General features: G+C 41.1%; 3 protein-coding genes across 9 annotated transcripts in view; 2 read left to right on the plus strand and 1 right to left on the minus strand.

Annotated features, from left to right (window-relative positions):
* sema4ba (sema domain, immunoglobulin domain (Ig), transmembrane domain (TM) and short cytoplasmic domain, (semaphorin) 4Ba) overlaps nt 1-5,621 on the plus strand; it is a 72,009-nt gene extending 66,388 nt beyond the window's left edge. For all 6 annotated transcript variants that reach the window (XM_061773275.1, XM_061773271.1, XM_061773274.1 and 3 more), the window contains one exon: nt 866-5,621. In XM_061773275.1, the coding sequence (XP_061629259.1) occupies nt 866-1,638 (773 nt within the window). In that variant the 3' untranslated portion in view covers nt 1,639-5,621. The remainder of the gene's footprint in view (nt 1-865) is intronic.
* Nucleotides 5,622-5,872: 251 nt separating this feature from the next.
* rasef2 (RAS and EF-hand domain containing 2) lies at nt 5,873-21,546 on the plus strand. Its single transcript, XM_061773278.1, has 17 exons — nt 5,873-6,251; nt 8,871-9,023; nt 13,228-13,318; nt 14,076-14,171; nt 15,888-15,965; nt 16,045-16,160; nt 16,253-16,321; nt 17,189-17,264; nt 17,347-17,417; nt 18,002-18,197; nt 18,295-18,396; nt 18,576-18,723; nt 18,888-18,969; nt 19,620-19,734; nt 19,805-19,918; nt 20,806-20,882; nt 20,976-21,546. The coding sequence occupies exons 1-17, from the start codon at nt 5,971-5,973 to the stop codon at nt 21,076-21,078; spliced, it is 1,968 nt and encodes a 655-aa protein (XP_061629262.1). The 5' UTR covers nt 5,873-5,970; the 3' UTR covers nt 21,079-21,546.
* Nucleotides 21,408-22,599, minus strand: part of fkbp16 (FKBP prolyl isomerase 16) — a 42,060-nt gene continuing 40,868 nt past the window's right edge. For both annotated transcript variants that reach the window (XM_061773279.1, XM_061773280.1), the window contains one exon: nt 21,408-22,541. In XM_061773279.1, coding sequence (XP_061629263.1) covers nt 22,455-22,541 — 87 coding nt within the window. In that variant the 3' untranslated portion in view covers nt 21,408-22,454. The remainder of the gene's footprint in view (nt 22,542-22,599) is intronic.

Here is a 22,599-nt window from a genome sequence, read left to right on the forward strand (position 1 = left end):
TAAATTAAATTTGACTTTATGCTTCACTACCTCAAGAGGGTCGGATTTGTTCTTTCTTCGGATAAAACCCCATGCATTTTAAAATCCTTCTTAAGAGTATGCATACTGATAATAATCTTATCCATCATGACTCAAGCCAAGCATAATGTAGAATTTAATTGAATCGTGTAAAATAGCCACACTCTTGCTTCACAACCCTTCTATCATTTCACGTTGCCCGTTTATCTCTTGAGGTAGCGTTGTTCCTCATTGACGAAGTGGAGGGGCACGGAAGGCTGCCATGGTTGGCTGCCACACTAACTATCATATCTTCAGTTCAGGTTATAATGGGAAAAGATATTGTTATAACAAGTGATGCTCTTTCCCCAGAGTATTTATATTTGAGTATTTGCCGGTACCAAGTACTGATACTTGATAATGCCATTTACGTCTTGCAGTTTTGATGAAAATTTTTTTATTTTAATTGAACATTGTTCAAAATTACAAACTTTTATTGAACATAGCATACATTTCACTCAAAAATAACCTATAACTTACTCCACTTTCTCAGGAGGTATATGTTGTGCACGCCTTGGCCTCAGTGTGGTGCACATGTGCAAATAAAACATGTAAACTTGATGAAAATACCTGAAGAAGAGAGTTGCGATTGCGCTTTCACCATTATAACTTGTTTTTCGCAGTGTAGAAAGAATACTTGAGAGTATTGTCATATCATCTTTCTGTGTAGGTTGCTCTGCAGTTTCTGTTCAAAGGTCATTGTTACTCAATTGCATTCTGGCACTTGGAAGTACCCTGATATCTAATTTTTACCAGCATTCTGAAAAGGTCTACTTTGAAATATAAACCAGTGTCGGTCTCTCCGCAGGAATGTCGTCTTGCCAGGTGATCGTTATCCCCGCCAACACTTTCCAAGTGTTGCCTTGCAAGCTGCGGTCCAATCTGGCTGAGAGGTTGTGGGTGTTCAGTGAGACTTCGGGTCACTTTCATTACCCCAGCCCAGAGGGGGGATTGGTGGTGGTTGCTCAGGCAGACAGGCAGGAGACCTACGAGTGCTGGTCCGTGGAGGAAGGCTTTCGACAGCTGCTGTCCAACTACTGCGTGCGGGGCGAGGCCAAGCGTGAGAGCGTCACCCAAACGGGCCGTACCCGTACCCCAGCCGCCTCGCAAGACCACTTTGTCATCCTGCCCGGCGAGGCTCACTCCCCGCAGATCAACACCAAGACCTACTGGAATGAGCTCATCGTGGTGTGCGGCCTCCTGGCCTTCTCCCTGCTGGTCTTCTCCCTGTTTGTAATCTACAGAAACCGCGACCGCATGAAGTCCATGATCAAGGAAGGCGAGTGCCCCAACATGCAACCGAAGAAGCCCAGAATGGTGCCGAAGCCCGCCGAGAACTTGCCGCTCAACGGCAACGCCGTGGCTGCCTCCGTGGTGGACCACAAGGGCTACCAGACCCTTCACGACAACTACACGTGCGGCACGCCCCCGCACGAGGGCTCATCGCCCGAAAACAGTAAGAGCTTCTCCGATTCGGAAAAGAGGCCTCTGGACCTGCAGGAGAGCCGTGTGGAGATCTCTCCCACGAGCCCGCGGCCTCGAGTCAGACTGGGATCTGAGATAAAAGACTCCGTGGTGTAAAAATTCTAATAAAACTAGATGAGCGTCCACCTGCTGACAGACACAAACTCCTCGGCGAGAAAGAGAGAAAGAGAGAGAGAGAGAGAGAGAGAGAGGAGTATCTTCATGGGAAAACATTTGGTCACACACGTTTTGCACTTTGTCCTAGTTTGTGCCATTCCTGTGGTCCATGAACAATTTATTTTGTGCGTTCAGAGCGCACTGACCGCCTTCAAATATTTGGTGCTCTGGCATACAGCTCAAAAACAGAATGTAAGTTGTGTGTGCAGACCTCCGCCAAGGCCAAAATAAGGAAGTGAGAAAAAAAAGTGACACTCCTTACAGCGGTAACACGATCTCACAGATGAAAACATCACACACACGCACCCACACACCCACACACCCAGGAGGAATTAACAAAAGCACAGCTTCACACCGTAGTGTTGCCTCTCAGTCCGTCCATAATCGTTTCGCTTTGAAGACAGGTCTTCGAACATGTTCACACTCCGAGATAAAGATTTTTCGTAGTTTCTTTTATTTGTCAGTCTGTCTGCCATTAAGAGCCTACCCTTCGGCTATGCACTATCTACTGTACTGTAGCAAGGTCAACTCCCGCCAGATCATGTAAAGACAGCAAGCCGGAGGCAAAACAATAAAAAGCCTCTTTCAGTGTCTTCATTTTTGCACTTAGGCTAAAATGGAACATTGGTTGTATGCAAGTAATTCAGAGACAAGTTTTGCTGTGCGTAGGCATGGGCCGGTATCAGATTCTGACGGTATGATAACCATGAGCATAAATATTGCGGTATCATGGTGATGCAATTACAGTTCTAAAATGTTTTAATTTGAACTGTTTGAATAATCAACAACTGATATCCGTACAACAGCAAAAGTGGTGCCTTGAGATAAGAGTGCCGACACGATCAACTTCCTCCTTTTGAAAAGGAGGAATTTGATTTCCATTAATTTCAATGGGCAAAGATTGTTTGAGATACAAGTGTTTCAAGATACGAGCATGGTCATAGAACAAATTAAACTCGTATTTTATAGCACTGCTGTACTTATCTTTCAGAAAATGAGTAGCTAATTCTCTGCTTTGTGAAGTAACGTCAACGCGGAAAGGAACTGATGTTAGCTATGCTAGTTAGATGCCTCGGTAGCAATTTCTATAGTATTTATTTCACCAATTGTAGACACGCTAACACTCCTAGCTGGTTGCAAACTTTCATTTCAACACAGTAATAGTTAGGCTACCTCGAATTTCTCAAAGAGTAATAGGTGGCGCTCTCGTAAATGTGAGATTGTATTGGATGTGTTGCCTCCTATGGCAGCCACTCTTCGTGAGCATGTTTTGCATATCCTTCCTCTACCAAATTGCAGTACCTGAAAAATTCCCAAGGCGAAAATTTGTTGTGCTCACTGACTGCTCACAACAACAACTGGAGAGGGAGGGAGTCACTTTGACTCAGGACCCCCCCACCCCTCCTAAGCTCGTACCGCCGATTAAAGGTTTGAGAACCTTTGAAACCATGACATCTTAAAAAAACTGTTTATGTTGAAACTAGTAAACGGCCCATGCCTAGCTTGAACTTAAAAAATTGCCCCAACGGGATCAGCAAGAACATCCACCTCATACCATACCAAAAATACCCATTGTATAAAAATATCAAAACTATAGCTTTTGTTTGTTTCCCCCAAGTTTTCCAAATAATTACACAATAACGAAGGGATTATAAGCGTGTTCACGTATCGAGATAGGCAGTCTATGCAAAAGCACATCATGACAAGTGACGTGATGGAACAATGTCTCCTTGAGGTTAAGCACAATTATGCTATCACTTTAGGGTCAGTGGCACTGCGAACACACACTCGCTCACGCAATAATGACTGTATCTACTGTATGCAGATAACACATGATTATATTAGGGTCCAATACAGTCATTCTTATTCTCAGCCTCTATACATGGCCAAATGGACGTTTTTCCAGGTTCGCAAAGGGAAATAATACACCTGTTGTGTATTCATAATCTGGTTGCTTAAATGGTCTTCAACCTATGAAAGAAATAACTTCTTATACACACAAAGGTATTTCTCTAATTAGCTGTCCCATTATGACATTAGTCAACCATGCAACATTTTATTTCATTTGTAGATGGGCATCGTTTGATTTTTATTTGTATTTTTTTTTAATTGACAGAGAAATGCAAAGAGTATTTTGCACAAGATATTGAGAAGCCTTAGTCATGGCTTTGACAATAAGTCTGCCTTTTGGGGGGAATGCATCATGCCTTTTCAGGACTACAATCGAGAGATGTGCCTCTTGGGATCTTCAAACTAACCAGGTAACGACAGAGCTGTAGAGTCACTGCTATGACACAAGAGTGAATATGTTAATATTGTCACCATTGTACAGCATTGGCTAAAGAGGTGTGTGTTTTTTATTTTTTTTTATTTTGTATTTTTCTTTTTTTTTTTTTTAAATGTGTCAGAGGCTTTTGCCTCCATCAGGGACTCAATCTATGTGGTGTTGCAAACAAATAACCACCGGCTCGTTTTTAATGTCAAACACAGATAAGAATAGAATTACATTTCTCTTTTTATTTTATTTTCTTTTTTTCCCTGTGGTCTGCCCCTGCCCTAATCAATCACACAGACGGAGCTCATGCTTTGACTGTTATGGCAAAGAAAATAAAAGGCAGCTGTGGTGGCTCGGGCAATATTACCAATGTCGATTGCAGAACAAAGAAAACAAGTAGCAGAGCTAATTTAGTTTAAATGTGTGCTGGTAAAAACAAAATTCTAAACACCCTTAAAAACCGCAGTCGGTGTTTCAGTATTTTATCGCCATTATTGAGGCACATATTTTGCGTCAGAAACATTTCATGGCACAGCACAAAAAAATTATTTACGGTGGTGCCTTGCAATACAAGTAATCTGAATGAATTTTTCGAGATACAAGCTATCGCTCGGGCGTTTTTTATTTTTGCTTTGATTCGAGAGCAACTATTTGAGATACAAGTGCTGTATAGTGGCAGTGAACTCAACTCACTGTACAACAAGCAATAGCTCGGCATTTGAAGTTCACTCTCAAAACAGAGAATTGCACATAGTAAGTAAAAAAAAACAACTTTGCCTTAACATCCGCTATCTTAATGCTAACACACAATGGGAAATGCCAGAAAACAGGGTAATGAAACTAGTATCGGTCTCGTACAAGATATTTGAACACAAATGGCACAGCAACACAGACAATATAAAAACACTCACAGGCATATATTCTTTTTCCTCTGCAAAGATTAAACTCCTGCCATTTGGTTGAGACGGATACACCAGAAAGAAAGCACAATGTCCATTGAATACATTTTTTTGGGGGGGCTGGAAGGGATTAATATAATTTTCATTCATTTCAATGGGGAAAGATGATTTAAGGTGCTAGTGTTTTGAGTTGCAAGCATTAGTCACGGAATGAATTCAACTTGTATCTCAAGGCACCACTGTATAGTGAAATAATGATAATCATCACTCAATTTACTCACAAATTTACTTGGTGTGAAATCTGTTTAGTTGAACATAAAGTATTCTTCTGTTGTATGAATGGCAAAAGGTTAAGTGTACCTTCTGCCATCTAGTGGAAGAGCATTGAAGTGTTCTACCTGTCACTATATGTCGCTGGGATAGATAGATCAACAAAGATACATTATTTGCAGTAAATAAATAATAATTTTCGGACCAGTAAGTTAAGTTGGATAATTTCCCATGGCACACCTCAAGGCACAGTGGTCAGGCCTTTCAAATGTGACATGTATTGTAACTAAGAAGTTCTTTATGTAAAAAATGTTTTGTAAATTCAGCTGCCAGTGTAAAAACAAACAAAAAATATGGTGAAATGTATTATTTTTTTTTTGCATTATAATTCACTGTTCTCCATTTATTTTGTATTGCATATAAAAGGCACTTTATTTTGATTTCCAAATAAAGATCAAACCGATACTTTCTTAAAAGTATTCATGTGGAGTGAAACTGTGTTAAATAATGCGTGGTGGCGGAAAGAATGAAAAGAAAAGTTGTAAGGCGTCATACACCTTGAAGTTGAATAGCAGCTGCGGGCACACTTCCCGATGACGTCACACGAAAGCCCCCCCCCCCCAAAAAAAGGTTGTAACCGGAAGCGGAACTCCGGTTCGTTTAATCCTGAGAGTTCCCTCCCACGTGACGTTCATCGGACCAATCAGGTGCTCGGGGCTCACCTACAAGAAAGTTTGTGAGTAGGTGTGGTTCAGAGGATGTGAGAAGCAAATGAAGTAGCCACTTGAGGTTTTTAATATTTAAATGTGCTAAAAACAAAATCAAAAAATGGAGCCGAGCAACCTCCAGAGACTCTTCTGCGCCTGTGACATCAACCAGTCAGGTAAAATTGAGTTCGAGGACTTCACGCTGGTGTGCCGGGAGCTCAACGTGCCCGACGCCGAGGTCCAAACGCTGTTCGGCAAGTTCGACGTGAACGACGAGGGCTCCATCGACTACGGCGGCTTCTCGTCCAGGTTTCAGGAGGTGTTCCAAGCGCGGGGCTTGGCAGCCGCTCCGGGGATGGAGTTCGCGGCCCGGTTCGATGCCGAATGTGTTCTGTCTGAAAGGTGAATTCGGCTCCCGTCAGGCGGCCATCGTTTGGTTACAGCATTGGGTCATGAATACATCGCTGTATTTATTAACAAAGTAACTGCGACTGGTTGCTGTACTCGAGTAGATTTTTAAGGCGCAGTGGTGCCTTGAGATACGCGTTTAATTAGTTCCGTGACCGTGCTCTTATCTTAAAGTGGATTTGACAATTGCAGTGGTCTTCTGACTGGACTCCCCAAAAAGAGTATTAAACAGCTGCAGCTCGGGTTCTGACCAGAACAAAGAGGTCTGAGCATATTACTCCAATTCTAAAGTCTTTACACTGGCTCTCAGTCAGTTATAGAATTGACTTTAAAGTTCTGCTGCAGGTCTATAAGTCACTAAAGGGTTTTGCTCCTGAGTACATGAAAGAAATGCTAACAGGCTCGGGTCAAATAGAGTCCAAAGCAAGCATGGGGAAGCAGAATTTAGCTATTATGCTGCACGCAAATGGAATTAGTTTCCAACAGAAGTCAAGTCAGGCCCAAATGTCAAAGTTACAAACGATTTTTTTTCTTTCCTAATGCTTATGACTGAGCGTTTTCCATTTCTATATCTTTTGTGCACTGTACGTTTTTAGTCATTTTCATTTTTTTGGTTTTAAAATGATTTTGAGCTGGGTTTTTTGTTTTGTTTACTTTGCTGGACTTTTTTTTGCTTTGTTTAAAAATGCTTTTAATTATGTAAATCACATTGTTACCTTGTGTATGAAATGCACTATGTATATAAATTTGCCTTAAAACAACTATCCATTTTCTGAGCCGCTTATCCTCACAAGGCTCGCGGGAGTGCTGGAGCCTATCCCAGCTATCATCGGCCAGGAGGCGGGGTACACCCTGAACTGGTTGCCAGCCAATCGCAGGCCACATACAAACAAAGAACCATTCGCACTCACATGCACACCTACGGGCAATTTAGAGTCGTCAATTAACCTAGTATGCATGTTTTTGGGATGTGGGAGGAAATCGGAGTGCCCGGAGAAAACCCACGCAGGCACGGGGAGAACATGCAAACTTCACACAGGCGGGGCCGGGCATTGAAGCCCAATCCTCAGATGCTCTAACCAGTCGGTCACCGTGCCGCCGCCTTAAAACATTCATATCTCAAAACATATTTCCCCATTAAAATGAATGGAAAAGTAATTAATCCATTCCAGCCCCCCCCCCCCCCCCCAAAAAAACGACAATTTTTTATTTTTTTAACATTTTTAATCAAGAAATGTAGCAGTATATTGTAAAATATAGTCATTAAAAACATAAGAAAATGTAAAGATATTAACTGGTTTTATGAAGTGTATTCAAGCCAAAAGTCCCGCACATACACATGGCCTCAAGTAGGGGTCACCAAGACTGGTACCAGGTGGGCCCCATGGACCACATGAGTAGCCTGCAGGCCTGTTCTGAAAGAGCTCACCAGTGATGGGATCATGGGACATTGTGATTTCCTAGGAATGTTATAAAACTGATCATAGGAAAATGTAAAGTGTAAAGCATACTAATATATTCATCTTTTTTCTTCCTTTAAAATCATTGTTGATAATTATTTTGAGAAGTCATCAGTGATCAGTGTCTTCACATAGATTCATTTGTTAAGGGTAATTTGAGCAAATGCTATTTCAAGATTAATTGCAATTTTCACTTTCTTGGGAGCCATACTGAGCGCTAATTGACGGCAAAAAAAAAAAGCAGCTGAAAGAAGCGGTGTGCGTCGTGAATCACATTTACGCGATGTGAGAGATGCTGACGATCCGCATGGACCCAAGCAATATTTGTCCAAAATTTTGTTTGTGAACTGAGGTTCTACCAAGAGGTTCCGCCATAATTGCTCCCCTTTTTCCTTTTTTTTTCCCCCACTTCACTGGAGTAGTGGAGAGGGTCTAAAGTGCAACTCAAGTCATTCCTCGCAAGTTAAGGCAAAAAAAGTAAATACAAATCGCCCAAGCAACGACTTTTATCTTGAGAAACTCGTAAATTGGGGCACTTTTAATCTACTTTCTACTCTTGACTTTGTCCAAATAGGATTGGTACTTTTTTTTTTTTTTCTCCCAACCTTCGTGGATGATGACAACATAAGAACATGAATTGAGAGAGGTCAGTTTGCAACATTAGCAAACATTATTGCTTTTAGTTCTACCAGAGTATATTTGTTTTACACAAGTATCTAATTGTACTTTTGCTGCCTATGCATTGAATTGTGAAGGAAATTAATTACTGTCATTGTTAAAACGGTTGTAGTGATTGACCTGATTAGAAGAAGACGAGGGCTACTGTTTTATTATGCGACATTGTCAGCAGCATTCCAAAACAATTCAATATTTCATCACAGCTAAGTACCAATTAATCTGAATAATAAAAACATTGTTAAATGGATACCTCTGTGACCGTGTCAATCAAAACTCCAAATTATCATCTCCGTAAAGAAAGAATATTCAAATCTGATCTTAAATTTATCCGTTCATTTTCTATACTCTAGCTCTTTTCCACATTATAGTTGCGGGTGAGCTGGAACCTATCCCAGCTGATTTATTTATTGTAACATTATGGGGGCAAAGTCTGATATTCAAATGCCTAACTCTGCGTTCTCCGCCTGTCGTGCAGTCTGAGAGAACAGCTGGCCGACCTTCACCAGACCCTTCAGGCGTGTGCCAACACAATTGCGCTGCAGCAGTATGAGCGAGTCATCTTCTCTGTGGTCAGCCAAACCCTGGACAACAGACTGGAATGTGACCAGCTGGAGGCCAGTTTGAGGCGGTGAGAACCCAACATGTATCAGTAGGTTCCTCAAAAATGTGGCTGTTTTGTTGGAAAAAGTTATTTAGACCGTGTTGTACTGTGTGCAAGGTTGCAAAATTTCAGGCATTTGGAAATAACAGGAATGTATAGAAATAAAAAAGACATTTGAAAAGTTGGTTGGCTCGGAATAAGGAAGTTAAATGGAGTTGGGGACACTTGCATTGAACACGTCAGTCAGAACAATGGAGGAGAAGTATGGGCTACTGCGTTTACTTCTCTGCATGTGGCTGCCGGTCAAATTTTAGTCGAGAGGAGACGAAGGGCAGCAAAAAAATTAATAAAATGGACCACTGCAGCAAAGTGGAAGCTGTAGACTAGCGTTTTCCAACCTTTTACTCAGGCAAAATCTCATTGCGCAACACTGAAAAAAGTAAAAAGTCAATAAGTACAGTGAAATGATCAGGAGCTTTTCTCAATTTATTCACAAATATTTACTCGGTGTGAAACAAAAATACAGATGATAGATCTGCCCAGTGAGATTACAAACACCATTCTCATATTTAGCTATTATTTCCTTCCTTTTTTCAAAGTGTTGGGTAATACGATAAGGCATTTTAACCACACTATAACTAGTAGTTTTCAGTTTCTTTGGAACCATACGGGTTGACATATGCAGCAAATTATCTTTACGCCGCATGAAAGCTACCAGCACAACCCTGCATACTTGGCGACAGTTCATTTGCGTTCGGCCGCAACGCTTGGTGTGCGGCAGACGTTAGTAACTGTTTTGTTTTCTGTCAATGGAAAGCAGAGCTGTAGAGTGTCTCAGTGGTCATGTGATGACCCACGCACAGTAGACGCGACCGTATCGGGTCACTCTCCGCTGTACACTCGGTCGGATGACGCGTGTTTGTTTTACCGTTTTGTAAACAGTAATTGCGCTGCGATCGCTTTTATTATGAGTTGCCAACATCCTGGTTAGTATTTCCTACTTGGCTCTTGTGATCCTGTTTTGTCAGCAGCGTAAAAGGCCAAGTATACTGGGTGTCTAACAAATGTATTCACACGTGGATTGGGTTTAACTTGTACTGAGACATTCCAATGTTTATGCAAGTCCAATTGTGTAGTTTACTACTCTAAAAGAGTATTTCTCAGCCTTTATTGAGCATACAGCATTTTACATGATAAAAATCTCACAAAAATATATACAGTACACGGAAAAAATGATGATCCCGTCTCAAGTTACAGTTCTCACAAATTGTCAAAGCTATTATTCTGTTGTTTTAATGGCAACAGGTGTAAACACTGTTTAATTGTGCCGTCTAGTGGAAGCGCATTTCATTGTTATGCCTGTCTAAATGTTGCTGACGTGGATGCATTTTTGGACCAATTAAGTTAAATTGGATATATCCTGCGCCACATTTGTTGCGATAACTGTTTTGTTTCATTTATTTTCCACGACACACAACTCTACTGAAATACTCCCACAAATGCGAACTATTATCATCTTCAGAACCAATGAATTTAATGTTGTAGTGTCACGTTTCAAAGGGGATGTACTAATTTATGTTGAATACTCTTTGCATACAATGGCCTGCGCTATAAATAAAGCCCCCAACCCGTAGAAGGCACTCCACCCTTTTCCGACTGAGGACCATGGTCTCAGATTTGGAGGTGCTGATTCTCATCTCAGCCGCTTCACACTCGGCTGCAAACTGCTCCAGTGAGAGTTGGAGATCACGGCTTGATGAAGCCAACAGAACCACATCATCTGCAAAAAGCAGAGATTCAATACTGAAGCCAGCAAACCGGACCCCCTCTACGCCTCGGCTGCGCCTAGACATTCTGTCCTTAAAAGTTATGAACAGAATCGGTGACAAAGGGCAGCCTTGGCGGAGTCCAACCCTCACCGGAAACGAAAAGTCCGACTTACTTCCGTCAATGCGGACCAAACTCTGAGACTGGTCGTACAGGGACCGAACAGTCCGTATCAGGAGGTTCGGCACCCCATACTCCCGAAGCACGCCCCACAGAACTCCCCGAGGGACACGGTCGAATGCCTTCTCCAAGTCCACAAAAGTCCATGTAGACTGGTGGCCTTGCCACCGAGGAGCTTTTTAACCACCTCTGTGACCTCAACCCCAGAGATAGGAGAGCCCGTCTCAGAGACCCCAGAAGGCGTGTCGGTGGAATTGAGGAGGCCAAAAAGGCCCGATAGGACTCCTCCTTCAGGTTGACGGCATACCTCACCGCAGCAATGGAGGCGCGGAACATGGTCCACTCGGACTCGATGTCCCCCGCGACGTGGGTGAAGTTCTGTCGGAGGTGGGATTTGAAAGTCCTTCTGACAGGGGATTCTGCCAGACGTTCCCAGCAGACCCTCACAATACATTTGGGCCTGCCAGGTTGGACCGGCATCTTCCCCCACCATTGGAACCAACTCAACACCAGGTGGTGATCAGTTGACCGCTCCGCCCCTCTATTCACCAGAGTGTCCAAGACATGCGGCCGCGTGTCCGATGACACGACCACAAAGTCGATCATCGGACTGCGACCTTGGGTGTCCTGGTGCCAAGTGCACGTGTGGACACCCTTATGCTTGAACATGGTGTTTGTTATGGACAATCCGTGATGAGCACAGAAGTCTAATAACGGAACACTACTCTGGTTCTGATCCAGTGGGCTGTTCCTCCCAATCACGCCCTTCCAGAGCTCACTGTCATTGCCCACGTGAGCATTGAAGTCCCCCAGCAGACCGATGGAGATCCCAGCGGGAGCGGTCGCCAGGGACTCCAAAAAGGGTGGCTACTCTGAACTGTTGTTTGGTGCATAGGCACAAACAACAGTCAGGAGCCAGGACTCTTTCTGGCTGTGCCCGGCCGGGCCCCACGGGTGCAGGCCCGGCCACCAGGCGCTCGCCTTCGAGCCCCAACTCCAGGCCTGGCTCCAGAGGGGGGCCCCTGTGACCCGTGCGGGGCAAAGGAAAATGTTTTCCTCTGTTTTGAATCATCAAAGGGGTATTTAGAGCCGTGCTTTGTCTGGTTCCTCACCTAGGACCTGTTTGTCATGGGTGACCCTGCCAGGGGGATAAAGCCCCAGCAACTTAGCTCCTAGGATCATTGGGACACACAAACCCCTCCACTACGATAAGGTAACGGCTCAAGGACTTTTTTGTTTGTTTGTTTGTTATTAAATAAAATAATAAACATTTTTTTTAAAAAATGTCTGAAATAAAATATAGCAGACATTTGAAATTGTATTTTAAAGTATTTGGTTGTGTTTATTAGAATCAAGAAGTTGGATATGATTTACAAGTAGATTTTAATGTTTTAAAGAATATTTTAATATAAAATACACGTGACTTACAAGTAGATCTATGTATAAAATCTTTGTTTCTATTGGATTTTAAACTTTTTCAAAATTAAATTAGTTCGCCAAGTCGATGTTAAATAGTAATGACATTTTTTTATTCCCCCCCCCCCAAAAAAAATGCATAATGTTGCTTATTAAAAAGCAAGCGAGCTACAATAAAAACCAAACGTTGTTTCCAGCTTTTGTAGACAGTAGCTTTTTCTTCCAAAAACCTTTTTTGAGATGTTAAACACTAAAATGGAAAAAAAAATAAAAAAAGCAAGCTAGCAACTCCTTACTGCTGGTGCTTGTATAACAAATCACCACGGATGTTAATGTAATAAATCATTGCTCATCGGACTGCTGTCAACACAGATGAATAAACACCTTTATTCTTATGTATTCAAAGTTCCTGTCATTTGCATTTGGAAAAAAAAATCGTAGCATTAATTTCCAGATACTTGTGTTACCAAAAAGCTTGTCAGTTGTGTGATTATGAAAAAGCATACACAAAGCAAGTTTTAATCTGACGAGTGCGGCTTCGTATGCAGTAGATTAAACCCACTTTTCACGGTAAACACAAGCCCGGGTACAGAGAGAGAATTTTTCGAGCCTCCGTCATCGGCGTCAAAATTGTTCTCGTGCCTCAGTGACCTGCCGCTATGAGGCACAGAGGAGTGACATTCCTCGCTCCAGGAAGTAGGTCGAAACAAATGTTGCCTGCCTACCTGTTCTTTAATATGCTCGCCGCATTGCATTCACACGTATATTTTTACCACTCTGCTTTTCACTTTGGAGCAGGGTCGTTCATCTTTTAAAAAAAAATTTTTATTTTTATTTTTTTTTTTTTGTGCCTTTTGTGTGGAAGCAGAGTGGGGGACATGAACAGCAGTCAGCTGTCCGAACTGGAGGACGACATGCAGAAGCAACTTGCGGGCACTGAGGAAAGGGCGAGGACTGAGGTGAGTGCTGGATTTGAATAAACATTTGATGATGACCTCATACTAAACCATTGGTTTTCAAACTTTTTATGCTATTTATTAAAAAAAAAAAAAACACAAAAGTAGCTCGCCAAGTACCACCATCATGGACAACAATAACATACAGAAGATGTGTTGATCACAAATGAGACAGATGTATTCCTAAAAAAAAAAGTATATTTAACATTTACTATTTATCATAATTGATCTGACTGAGTGAAAAGTAGCAGCATGTACAACTATGCTGTTGGTACTAAAAATTTATTGCAATAAAAGTATAAAAACACTTAACACATTTTGACTGATCTTTCAAGACCCACAGAATATTGCGTTCTGTAACAATATAAGCGCCGAACCTACCAAAATAAAGAGTAAACTCTTGTCTTCATCTTTTCTCACGATCGTGACGCAGACTTTCTTTTCTACTACTTGTATTACCATTGCCAACTTCCAACCTGTTGGCATTTTTCTCCCTCATAATCGACACGACAAGCTGAGCTTTACCCCCTACTTCTTCTACTCAAAAGCTGTGCTGATTTCAAATCCAAAGCGATGCAACACCGCCATCTACAGGCATCTCTTAGTCATTGCAGTAGTTTACAAACCTGAGTGAGACCCTTGTATACTGTTCAAGTATGAATACTCAGTAGCTGCTGTGAGCCACATGCACACAAAGAAGCTTCTGTGATGTCAGGTGAAAGATCATGTTTCTCTGAGCGCTTGGCTTTTGTGTCCAAAGGAGCGCAAGAAAATGGAAGAAGTCTTGTGGAACATGCAGAGAAAACACGAGAACCAGATTGCAGACCTGCAGGCCACCGTGGACCGGCTTTTACAGGTACAGTAGGCGCCAGTCTCACCGCTCTCTTCGTTCAGTGTAAACACATTGGATAACTACGTGTTGCATAATTGACATGCATAGTACTGTAGAGTTTAATGTAGTTTTTGCATTTCTAATTGAAGCTGCATGTTGGACTACTGTATTTTTTATTTAAAATTTTTCTTTATTGGGACATCTAAAAACACAACACAGATGCATATCAACAGACGTGGTAAAAGTAGAGGTGGTCTACTCAAGTAGAAGTACAGATACTGAAAATAAAATACTCTGGTAAAAGCAGAAGTACTGATTCAACGACAATGTAGTTGAGTAAAACTAAAAAAAAAAAAAAAGGTTTTGCAAGTACAAAAGTAGAAATACATTTTTGCTGTTAGTTATACAATATACATTTTGATAATTAATATTAATTTTTTACAGAAGAAAATTCAGCCAAAAATAAAAATCTCACCTGAATGTTTTTTTTTTTTTTTTCAGATTTATTTTTTTTTAATGCCAGAAGCTTTTTTAAATTTGTGCACTCACTTTCTGGTTTGGTTACTATTTTTCCCCACCCAATAAAAATTTCATGCGTAGGAAACAATGAGAACAAAATGTGTGACAGACATTCTTTGGCTCAGAAATGTGAACAAAAACAAGGTTTGCTCTACGGACGACTGAGTGAAACAATAAAAGGACAAATTTGATAAATGATCACAAATGATCCTCCATGTGATGAAAAGAAGCTGTACAGAGAACCAAATACATTTCAATTGAAGTTAAATCCCAATTATACGGTTATGTGTCCAAACTGATTGGCTCTTTCACTAGACTGAGATTGGATCAATTTCTCACCGTTACCAAACGACTCTTAAATTGATAGCACCTCTTCTCAGTCAAGTGAATGCGCAATTTGCATGTAATTTTCTGCGTTCCCGAACCACAGGTCTGTCTTTTCCGATTTTGAAAAATGCCGTTATTCTACACACAGTGCATGTATAGTGTATAGTATTAATTAAAGTAAGACCATAAACAGTTAATTAAGCAGACAATGTATAATATTGCACACAACACTGTTCATGGTATTGTTGCTGGTGATTTTGGAATGAAATTTATAAGGCTCATCCTGCTGTTAACTGGAGATTAGGAAGGAGTAATGTGGCCATTTCATTGCCAGTATATTGCGCCAATTTACAGAATTTACAGTTACCTGAAGGCACGTTGAGCATTTTCAAGAGCCACACGCCTCATGCATTATAACAAAACCAACTGAAACCCACATTACCAAGCACTTGGCAACGGAGGTAATAATTTAACTCCCGCTAAGGAAGAAACCTTGCACAGAATCCAGGCTCTGTGGCGCAATCGTCCGTCAACATTAGAACATTAAAAAAAGGCATTACGGTTTAGCCGCACAATTCTGCCAATTCTGGTGTTTGGATAGCTTCCAGCTCTCCATCAACCCTAATGAGGAAAAAAATTAAGTTCTGCTTAGAAATCAATGGTGCAATGGTTGTACAGAATCTCGCCTGCAGATGGCGCGTGTTGACTGTAGACGAGAGAGCCGCAGGACCAGTTTGTCTGCTTCTAAATTTGTCTCAAGACTCACTCATTCATTTACTGTAAATGAAAAGCTGCTCACAAAAAACTGAAATGTAGATTATGGGGGGAAAAAACCTAACCCTAGCTTTACGGAAGTCGCAAGCTATGTTCATTCTTTCAATTGTTTTTGTTTAGAGCCAAGCGGCGTCTGAGTTTGCGCGTTCCAAGGAGGAGGAGCTCAGTTTCAACCAACGCGTGGGCAACCTGTCACAGGTTAGTTTAGTTGCGGGAAGTTGAGGACGTCCCGGCCGCACGCCTCGCTCAACTACGGCGCCGTGAAATGTTCCCTCAGGAGAACGAGCTGCTGCGCTCGTCTTTGCTGGAGTCACAGACAAACGTCGGCGTCCTCCACACGGAGCTGGACAAGCTGAAGAACATGTACGCCGACGAACGGGCTCAGCACGAACGGTGAGCGCTCCCCTGCCAGCCCCACTCACCGGATTTGCATTTTCTTCTCATTTGAATGTCCTCTTCACACCTTTTCGTATTTGTGTTGACAGAGAAACAAACGAGTTAAAGAGGATGGTGATCGAGTATGAGTCTTACGCCAGTCAAATTCAGATTCTACAGTAAGTTTGTCTTTGTTACACAGCATCAGGAAATGATGGCTTCTTATTACTGGCCTCACCTATTTCTACAGCTCCTCTTTTTTGCCAAGCGAGTTCCCAAAAATGTTGACATTATTTGAAGTAGGAATATCTGAGAAAATGTATTCACATATAAAGTTGATCAGCCATTTCACAAATGTTCATCCATCCATCCATCCATTATCTGAGCCGCTTATCTCCACAAGGAGCGGTGGAGCGCTGGAGCCTATCGCAGCTATCATCGGGCATCAGGACATCCTGAACTGGTTGCCAGCCAATCGCAGGGCACATAGAAACAAACCACTCACATTCACACCTCCGGACAATTTAGAATCTTCAATCAACCTACCACGCATGTTTATGGGATGTGGGAGGAAACCGGAGTGCCCGGAGAAAACCCACGCAGGCACGGGGAGAACATGCCAACTCTGGGGATTGAACCCCGGTCCTCAGAACTGTGAGCCAGACACTCTAACCAGTCGTCCACCGTGCCGCCCACAAATGTTCAGACACTCATTTTCCTTTTTGGTCGCTTTAACTCTTTGAATTCGTTAGCCTAATACTTTATTTGTTGTGCTTTTTCAAAAATGTTACTTTAGCAATAAAGAGTCCAGTTTGAATTTAACATTTAACTATGTTTTTACACATCCCATGAAAATTTGAGATCTTTTGAGCCAAAATTTGCTACGTTATTAGACCAAGAAATTATGTCAAATGTTACACACAATTCTTTGCAGTCTTTGTCACTCTAACATAAAAAAAAATGTATTTTAAAAATGTGTTCTAAAAAGTCAACTATGCTCTTGGGTTTTTTTGAAACCGAAAGTATCAATCGATGTTTCTTGGCAGGGACTTGAACAAGCAGTTGTACGACAGCAACGACGGCTTGCGTTCCGCTTGGGCGTCAGAAGAAGCTAAACGCGAGGCGAGTTTTCACTCGTACAAATTGCACAATTCAACACAAACAATGACGAGAAGTCGCCCGTTCCGTTCTCTCGTCCGTGCAGCTCCCGCAAAAGAATGAAGTCCCAGCACGGAGGATGAAGCCCATGAGGCAGAGCACACTCAAACGCAGCAGGTGAGGTCAAACCACAAATTGTTCAGGAAGTGCACACATTTTGGATTGAGATTTAAAAAAAAAAATAAAATAAAATAAAATTGTATTAGTTTAATGGCAAGAAATGACATTTGTTAAAATAAAAATAACAAAGTTATACACAGTCTTATCTGCCATTTTGTTTTATTCATTAGAAAATATATATATATTGACTTAATAAAGTGTAAGTTGTTTGAGATATGAACTGAAAATATATGGCAGTTTTCATTTGGATATATAAAATATATATTTCTAAATGCTTATATAAGACCTAATGACTATTTATTTTAAAAAAAAGTTTGACATTGTTAGATATTAATGAAAAAAATATCTGCCATTTTATTTAGTAAAAACAAATATCCCATTTTCTTGTTCATTGAAAAAAGAATACAAATCATCAAAGAGTGCAAGAAGATATGAATCGAAAATGAGTCGGTTTCTATTTTTTATTTACAAACTATTTTTGAAAAAAGCAAAATTTAGAAACCTCAAAATATTAGAGCTAATGACTAAGTGTGTGTTAGCCGTTACATTATGAATAATGGAGTTGTTTTTGTGTTTCGCAGCTTAGAGTCGAGCAACTCGACCATGTCCAACGTGTCCTTGTGGGCGGAGAGATACCTGGACAGCGGCGTCTCTCTGCCCTTGGACACCACCGAGAGCTCGACCAGCGACATGGACACGGACATGGACACGGACGACGGCCGAGGCTCCACCGAGACCGTCCACCGCAGCTACTCCTGCGCCCACTCCGACGGCGAGGTCAGGGAGGGGAGGGGGTCGCGCGCTCTTACAGTTCAGGCACACTTGTGAGCCCGCAAAGAATAATTCCGATTCCTGTTTTTCTTGTCTGTCGCAGTTATTGGATGTCAAGTCTGAGGCCGGGCTGTCCTTGGGGCAGAGCTTCGGAAGTTCCAATGCGTCATCCATGCGAAAACAGTTGTCTGCATTTGCTAAAGAGGTAGTCACACCTGCCCTTGTGTAAAAATGGAAAGTCATCACCATACAGCATAAACATCTACATTAGCAAGAAGGCTTTGTTTATTTCCAATCCGAGCATAAAGCCAGTAGAAAGAGTTGCTCACATACAGGCCGGCTAGCTCTCTCGTGTACGTCTTACGATTGTCGTGTTCGGCGCAGACGGGGGTGGGCTCGGACGGGTCCGACATGGAGGACGCCGTGCCCATGTACAGTTTGGTCTTGGCGGGAGACGCCGGAACAGGGAAGTCCAGCTTCCTGCTGCGACTGGCGCTTAACCAGTTCAAAGCGGATATACAGACCACGCTGGGTATGTTGACCACAAACGCTTCTTGAAGAAGAAGAAACTGAAAAGTGAAACTGAATTGCACCACTACACGCTTCAATAAACATTATCCGACATCACATCTGAAATAACACTTGCCAGCTACTGGCGTAAAGCCTAATTGGGTCTTTTTTTTGTGTCTGTGTCAGGGGTTGATTTCCAGATCAAGAAGATGCTTGTGGACGGACAGAAGACCAACCTGAAAATTTGGGACACGGCTGGACAGGAAAGGTGCCACAATCACTCACCAAAAATAAATACTTTTAAATTTACAATTCTGTAAAAAAATTAAGAGACTGCTGCAAAATGATCGTGTATGTTTGAGTAAAATGAATGTTTTTTAAATGTATTTCTGAAAAGTATATTTAATATAATTGTAAGCCAGTGTAAATTTAAATACAACCCAACTATACTCGACAAATATTCTGTACTCGATAAATAAATAACTAACTAAGCTACTGTAACACTGCACAGTTCAAACATTCAATTTGGTTATTCTTTTGCATACCACTAGACGGAACCCATGTACTAATATAAAAATGTGGTAAGAAATGATTAAAAAACTCAAAAGTACTTTTGACAATTAGTTTTGTATTACCAGGAAAATAGTATAAACATGAAAGATAAAAAGTAATTTTTTTTTATTTTTTTTTTAGAAAAATATTCCAAAGTTGTAATTCTTTAATAAAGTTGTAGTGTTACAAAAATAAAAATTGCGATTTCCACTCAAATATACTGTAAATGCATCTTAAAAAAAAAAAAATCACTGAGTAATGTGTATAACTTAATTCTCGTGTTGTTTTTCTTCCATGGTACGAAGACGTTTCGTTTGTTTGCAGACGTGAGCGTATAATGACAGTTTTGTTTTCCCCTCGCCGCAGGTTCCGCAGCATCGCCAGGTTTTATTTCCGTAAAGCTCACGGGGTTCTGCTCTTGTACGACGTGACGTCTGAGAGCAGCTACCTCAACATCAGAGAGTGGCTGGACCAGATCCAGGTACTTTTTGTGACACTCTTTAATTAGGCCTCACCAAAATAACTTGTGTCACGTGATGTTGTTCATCCAGAATGCCACTGAGGATAAAGTGCCCGTGTGCATTATTGGAAACAAGGTGGACATGAGAGAGCAGACGCCCGCCAAACGCTGCGTCAGCACTTTGCACGGAGAAAAGTTGGCCACGGTCCGTACTGCATACTACACAATACACTGCAGTGGTTGTCAAAGTGTGCAAGGCAAAAGTATCACTGAATTAAATGTTCACACTGGGCATAATGTTACAGTGACTTACATTTTTTAAATCCAATACAGTACACTTAAGAGTTCCATTGTACTTGGCTTTAAAGTACAGTACATTTGGATTTAATATTTTAGAACTGTTTGCTTTCAAATAAGGGATTTTGGTCCAATTTTTGTTGAAGTGCAGTACATTTTAACTGAATCATTCAGTACATTTCTTTATCTTCCTCTGTTTAAGTGCAGTGTTAGTGTTCAATGTTACAGTGGCTTACAATAATATTCAACATACTTTTTAGGAATAAAAACACTGCAGCCGTCTGCGCTACTGCATTTTGGTGTTGTCATGAGTGTGGTACTTGCAGAGTGACGTGATACTTGGTGGAAAAACCTTTGAGAACCACTGTACTGCTTGTGCGTGGATGTTTTTTTTTTTTTTTTTTTTTGTTCATGTGTGTTTGTATGTTCATTTATGCGTACTTCTATGTTTTTGCGTTTGTGTGTGTTGTTCAAGAATGCGTTTATGTTCATTTATGTGTGTGTGTTTGCATGTATGTTTATATACAGGAAGTCCTCGATTTACGAACGAGTTCCGTTCCTACGCTAAGTACGTCGTAACTCGAGGACTTCCTGTATTCATTTATGTGTGTATGTGCGTGTTTTGGTGTGTTTGTATGTATGCGTATGTTTATTTTTTTCGTGTGTTTGTATTTATTTGTGCTTTCCCGTGCATGTTAATTTTCTTGTCCCTATGTTCATGTTTTGTGGGTTCGTCTTTGTTTTGGTGTGTGTGTGTTCGTTCATACAATGAGCGTTTGTCCGCTGTTGTCGCAGACGTACGGCGCGCTGTTCTGCGAAACGAGCGCTAAAGAAGGAACCAATGTGGTGGAGGCGGTGCTCCATTTGGCCAGGTTGGTTTTATTTTTAGTTTTAGTTTTTGTTTGCGTTTGTAAATCTAGTTTTAATTGACTGACTTTGAGTGTGCTGTTTGTTCCCTTTTAAAGAGAAGTGAAGAAGAATGTAAAGGTGGTCAAACCCAAAACGTCTCCAGTGGAACTTGCTGCCACCAACGCCAAGAAGACTTTAGGCACATGCTGCCGCCTGTAGACACATGGCAGGATCAAGTGATTTGTATTTTTTTTTTATATAGATGTATTAGAATTTTTGGTCATGTAAATTTTTTTTTTTTTTGATGGGATCATCCATTCACTACACTTTGAAGTTTTCTCTCTATTGCCTGGAAATAGCACTTTTAAAAATACCAATATACTCTGTGATCGTGTTTATATTCGATATATTTTTGCATGTAAATAGTTTTACTGATTCCACAGGTCCTGATTAATCACGTCTTACTGATTTACGAACCCAAATTTATTTTTGTTTTTGTACTATAAGAACTGCACGATTTGTTCTTGAATATGAAGGAGAACGAAAAAAATTTTTGAGCTATTTTATTAAACCTCAATGTACACACAACATTACAGTCTGAACACAGTCATGACTGGTCAAAGCACTTTTCTTTTTTTTTAAAGAACAAAAATTAAAAAAAATTTCTAATAAAATCTTCTGGAAAGATTTCTGTCTGAATTATTTTGTTTGTCTATCCTGTAATCTTAACCCTTACATACTGTTCATTTTCCATACAGACAAAGTATGATGAATGGATATTCTTGTTCCAGGTCAAATATGGCAACCAATCTGTATTAAGTACCTGTGTACATATACTTACCTGTCACAATAGTAGGGAAACAAACTCTGCCGTTATAAAAATAACATGCATTTTTAGGTTGAAACTGTGAGAGGTATTAATTAACAGCATGTTTATTACTGCGGTTGTAGTCAGCAGTAGTGTGCAACTGCATTATGAAAATCCAGAAGTTGTCCATAGAACTGGATGTCATGTGATGCAAGTGTACCTAATGTTATGGCCGGGCACATAGAGTGTATGACCTACATTCAATGTAAAAATGAGCCACTGAGAACCACAATTGGGAAGGGGGGGGGGGGACGTTTAGCACAATAGTGGTCTTAATCCAAACATCCATCAAAATTTTCAATATTTCATGAAAGATTTGACATATTTCCAAAATGCTTTGTTTGCTACAAGGTCAGCGTTGCAAATGAGAACATGTTCTCAATTGCCTTGCATGGATAAATAAAGGATATGTAAAATCAAATAACATTCACCTATACTGACATGCTGAATCACTACTTCCTTTCTGAGGCTTCTATCAATCTCTGAATCTTACTTTCTGGGATGTTTTGGCAGGAGGTGAAGCCTGGTTTCATCTTGGAAGAAGGAGCTGACAGTTTTGCAGTGATGAACCAGGAAAAGTGAATATTGGAACTCGACCTTGATTTAGACTAGTATTCATCTGCTACATATGCCGTTGAACACTCATGCACTTAACGTCAAAATGGAGTAAGACCACTCTAGTTCTCAGTGGCATAAATAAGAAATGATGATGATGATGAAGTAGTGTTCAGTTCCTCACAGTGAGGATGACTGACATCACTAAGCTGCCCAAAGCCACCACCAGAGCGCCGAGCATCAACTTCCAGGAGATGGCCTAAAAACACAACAAGCGCTGTTTAGTATCGGATTATGCTGACGTGGCACTTTTCATC

The sequence above is a fragment of the Phyllopteryx taeniolatus genome, chromosome 5 (genome assembly GCF_024500385.1).
Source record: "Phyllopteryx taeniolatus isolate TA_2022b chromosome 5, UOR_Ptae_1.2, whole genome shotgun sequence".
NCBI lineage: Eukaryota > Metazoa > Chordata > Actinopteri > Syngnathiformes > Syngnathidae > Phyllopteryx > Phyllopteryx taeniolatus.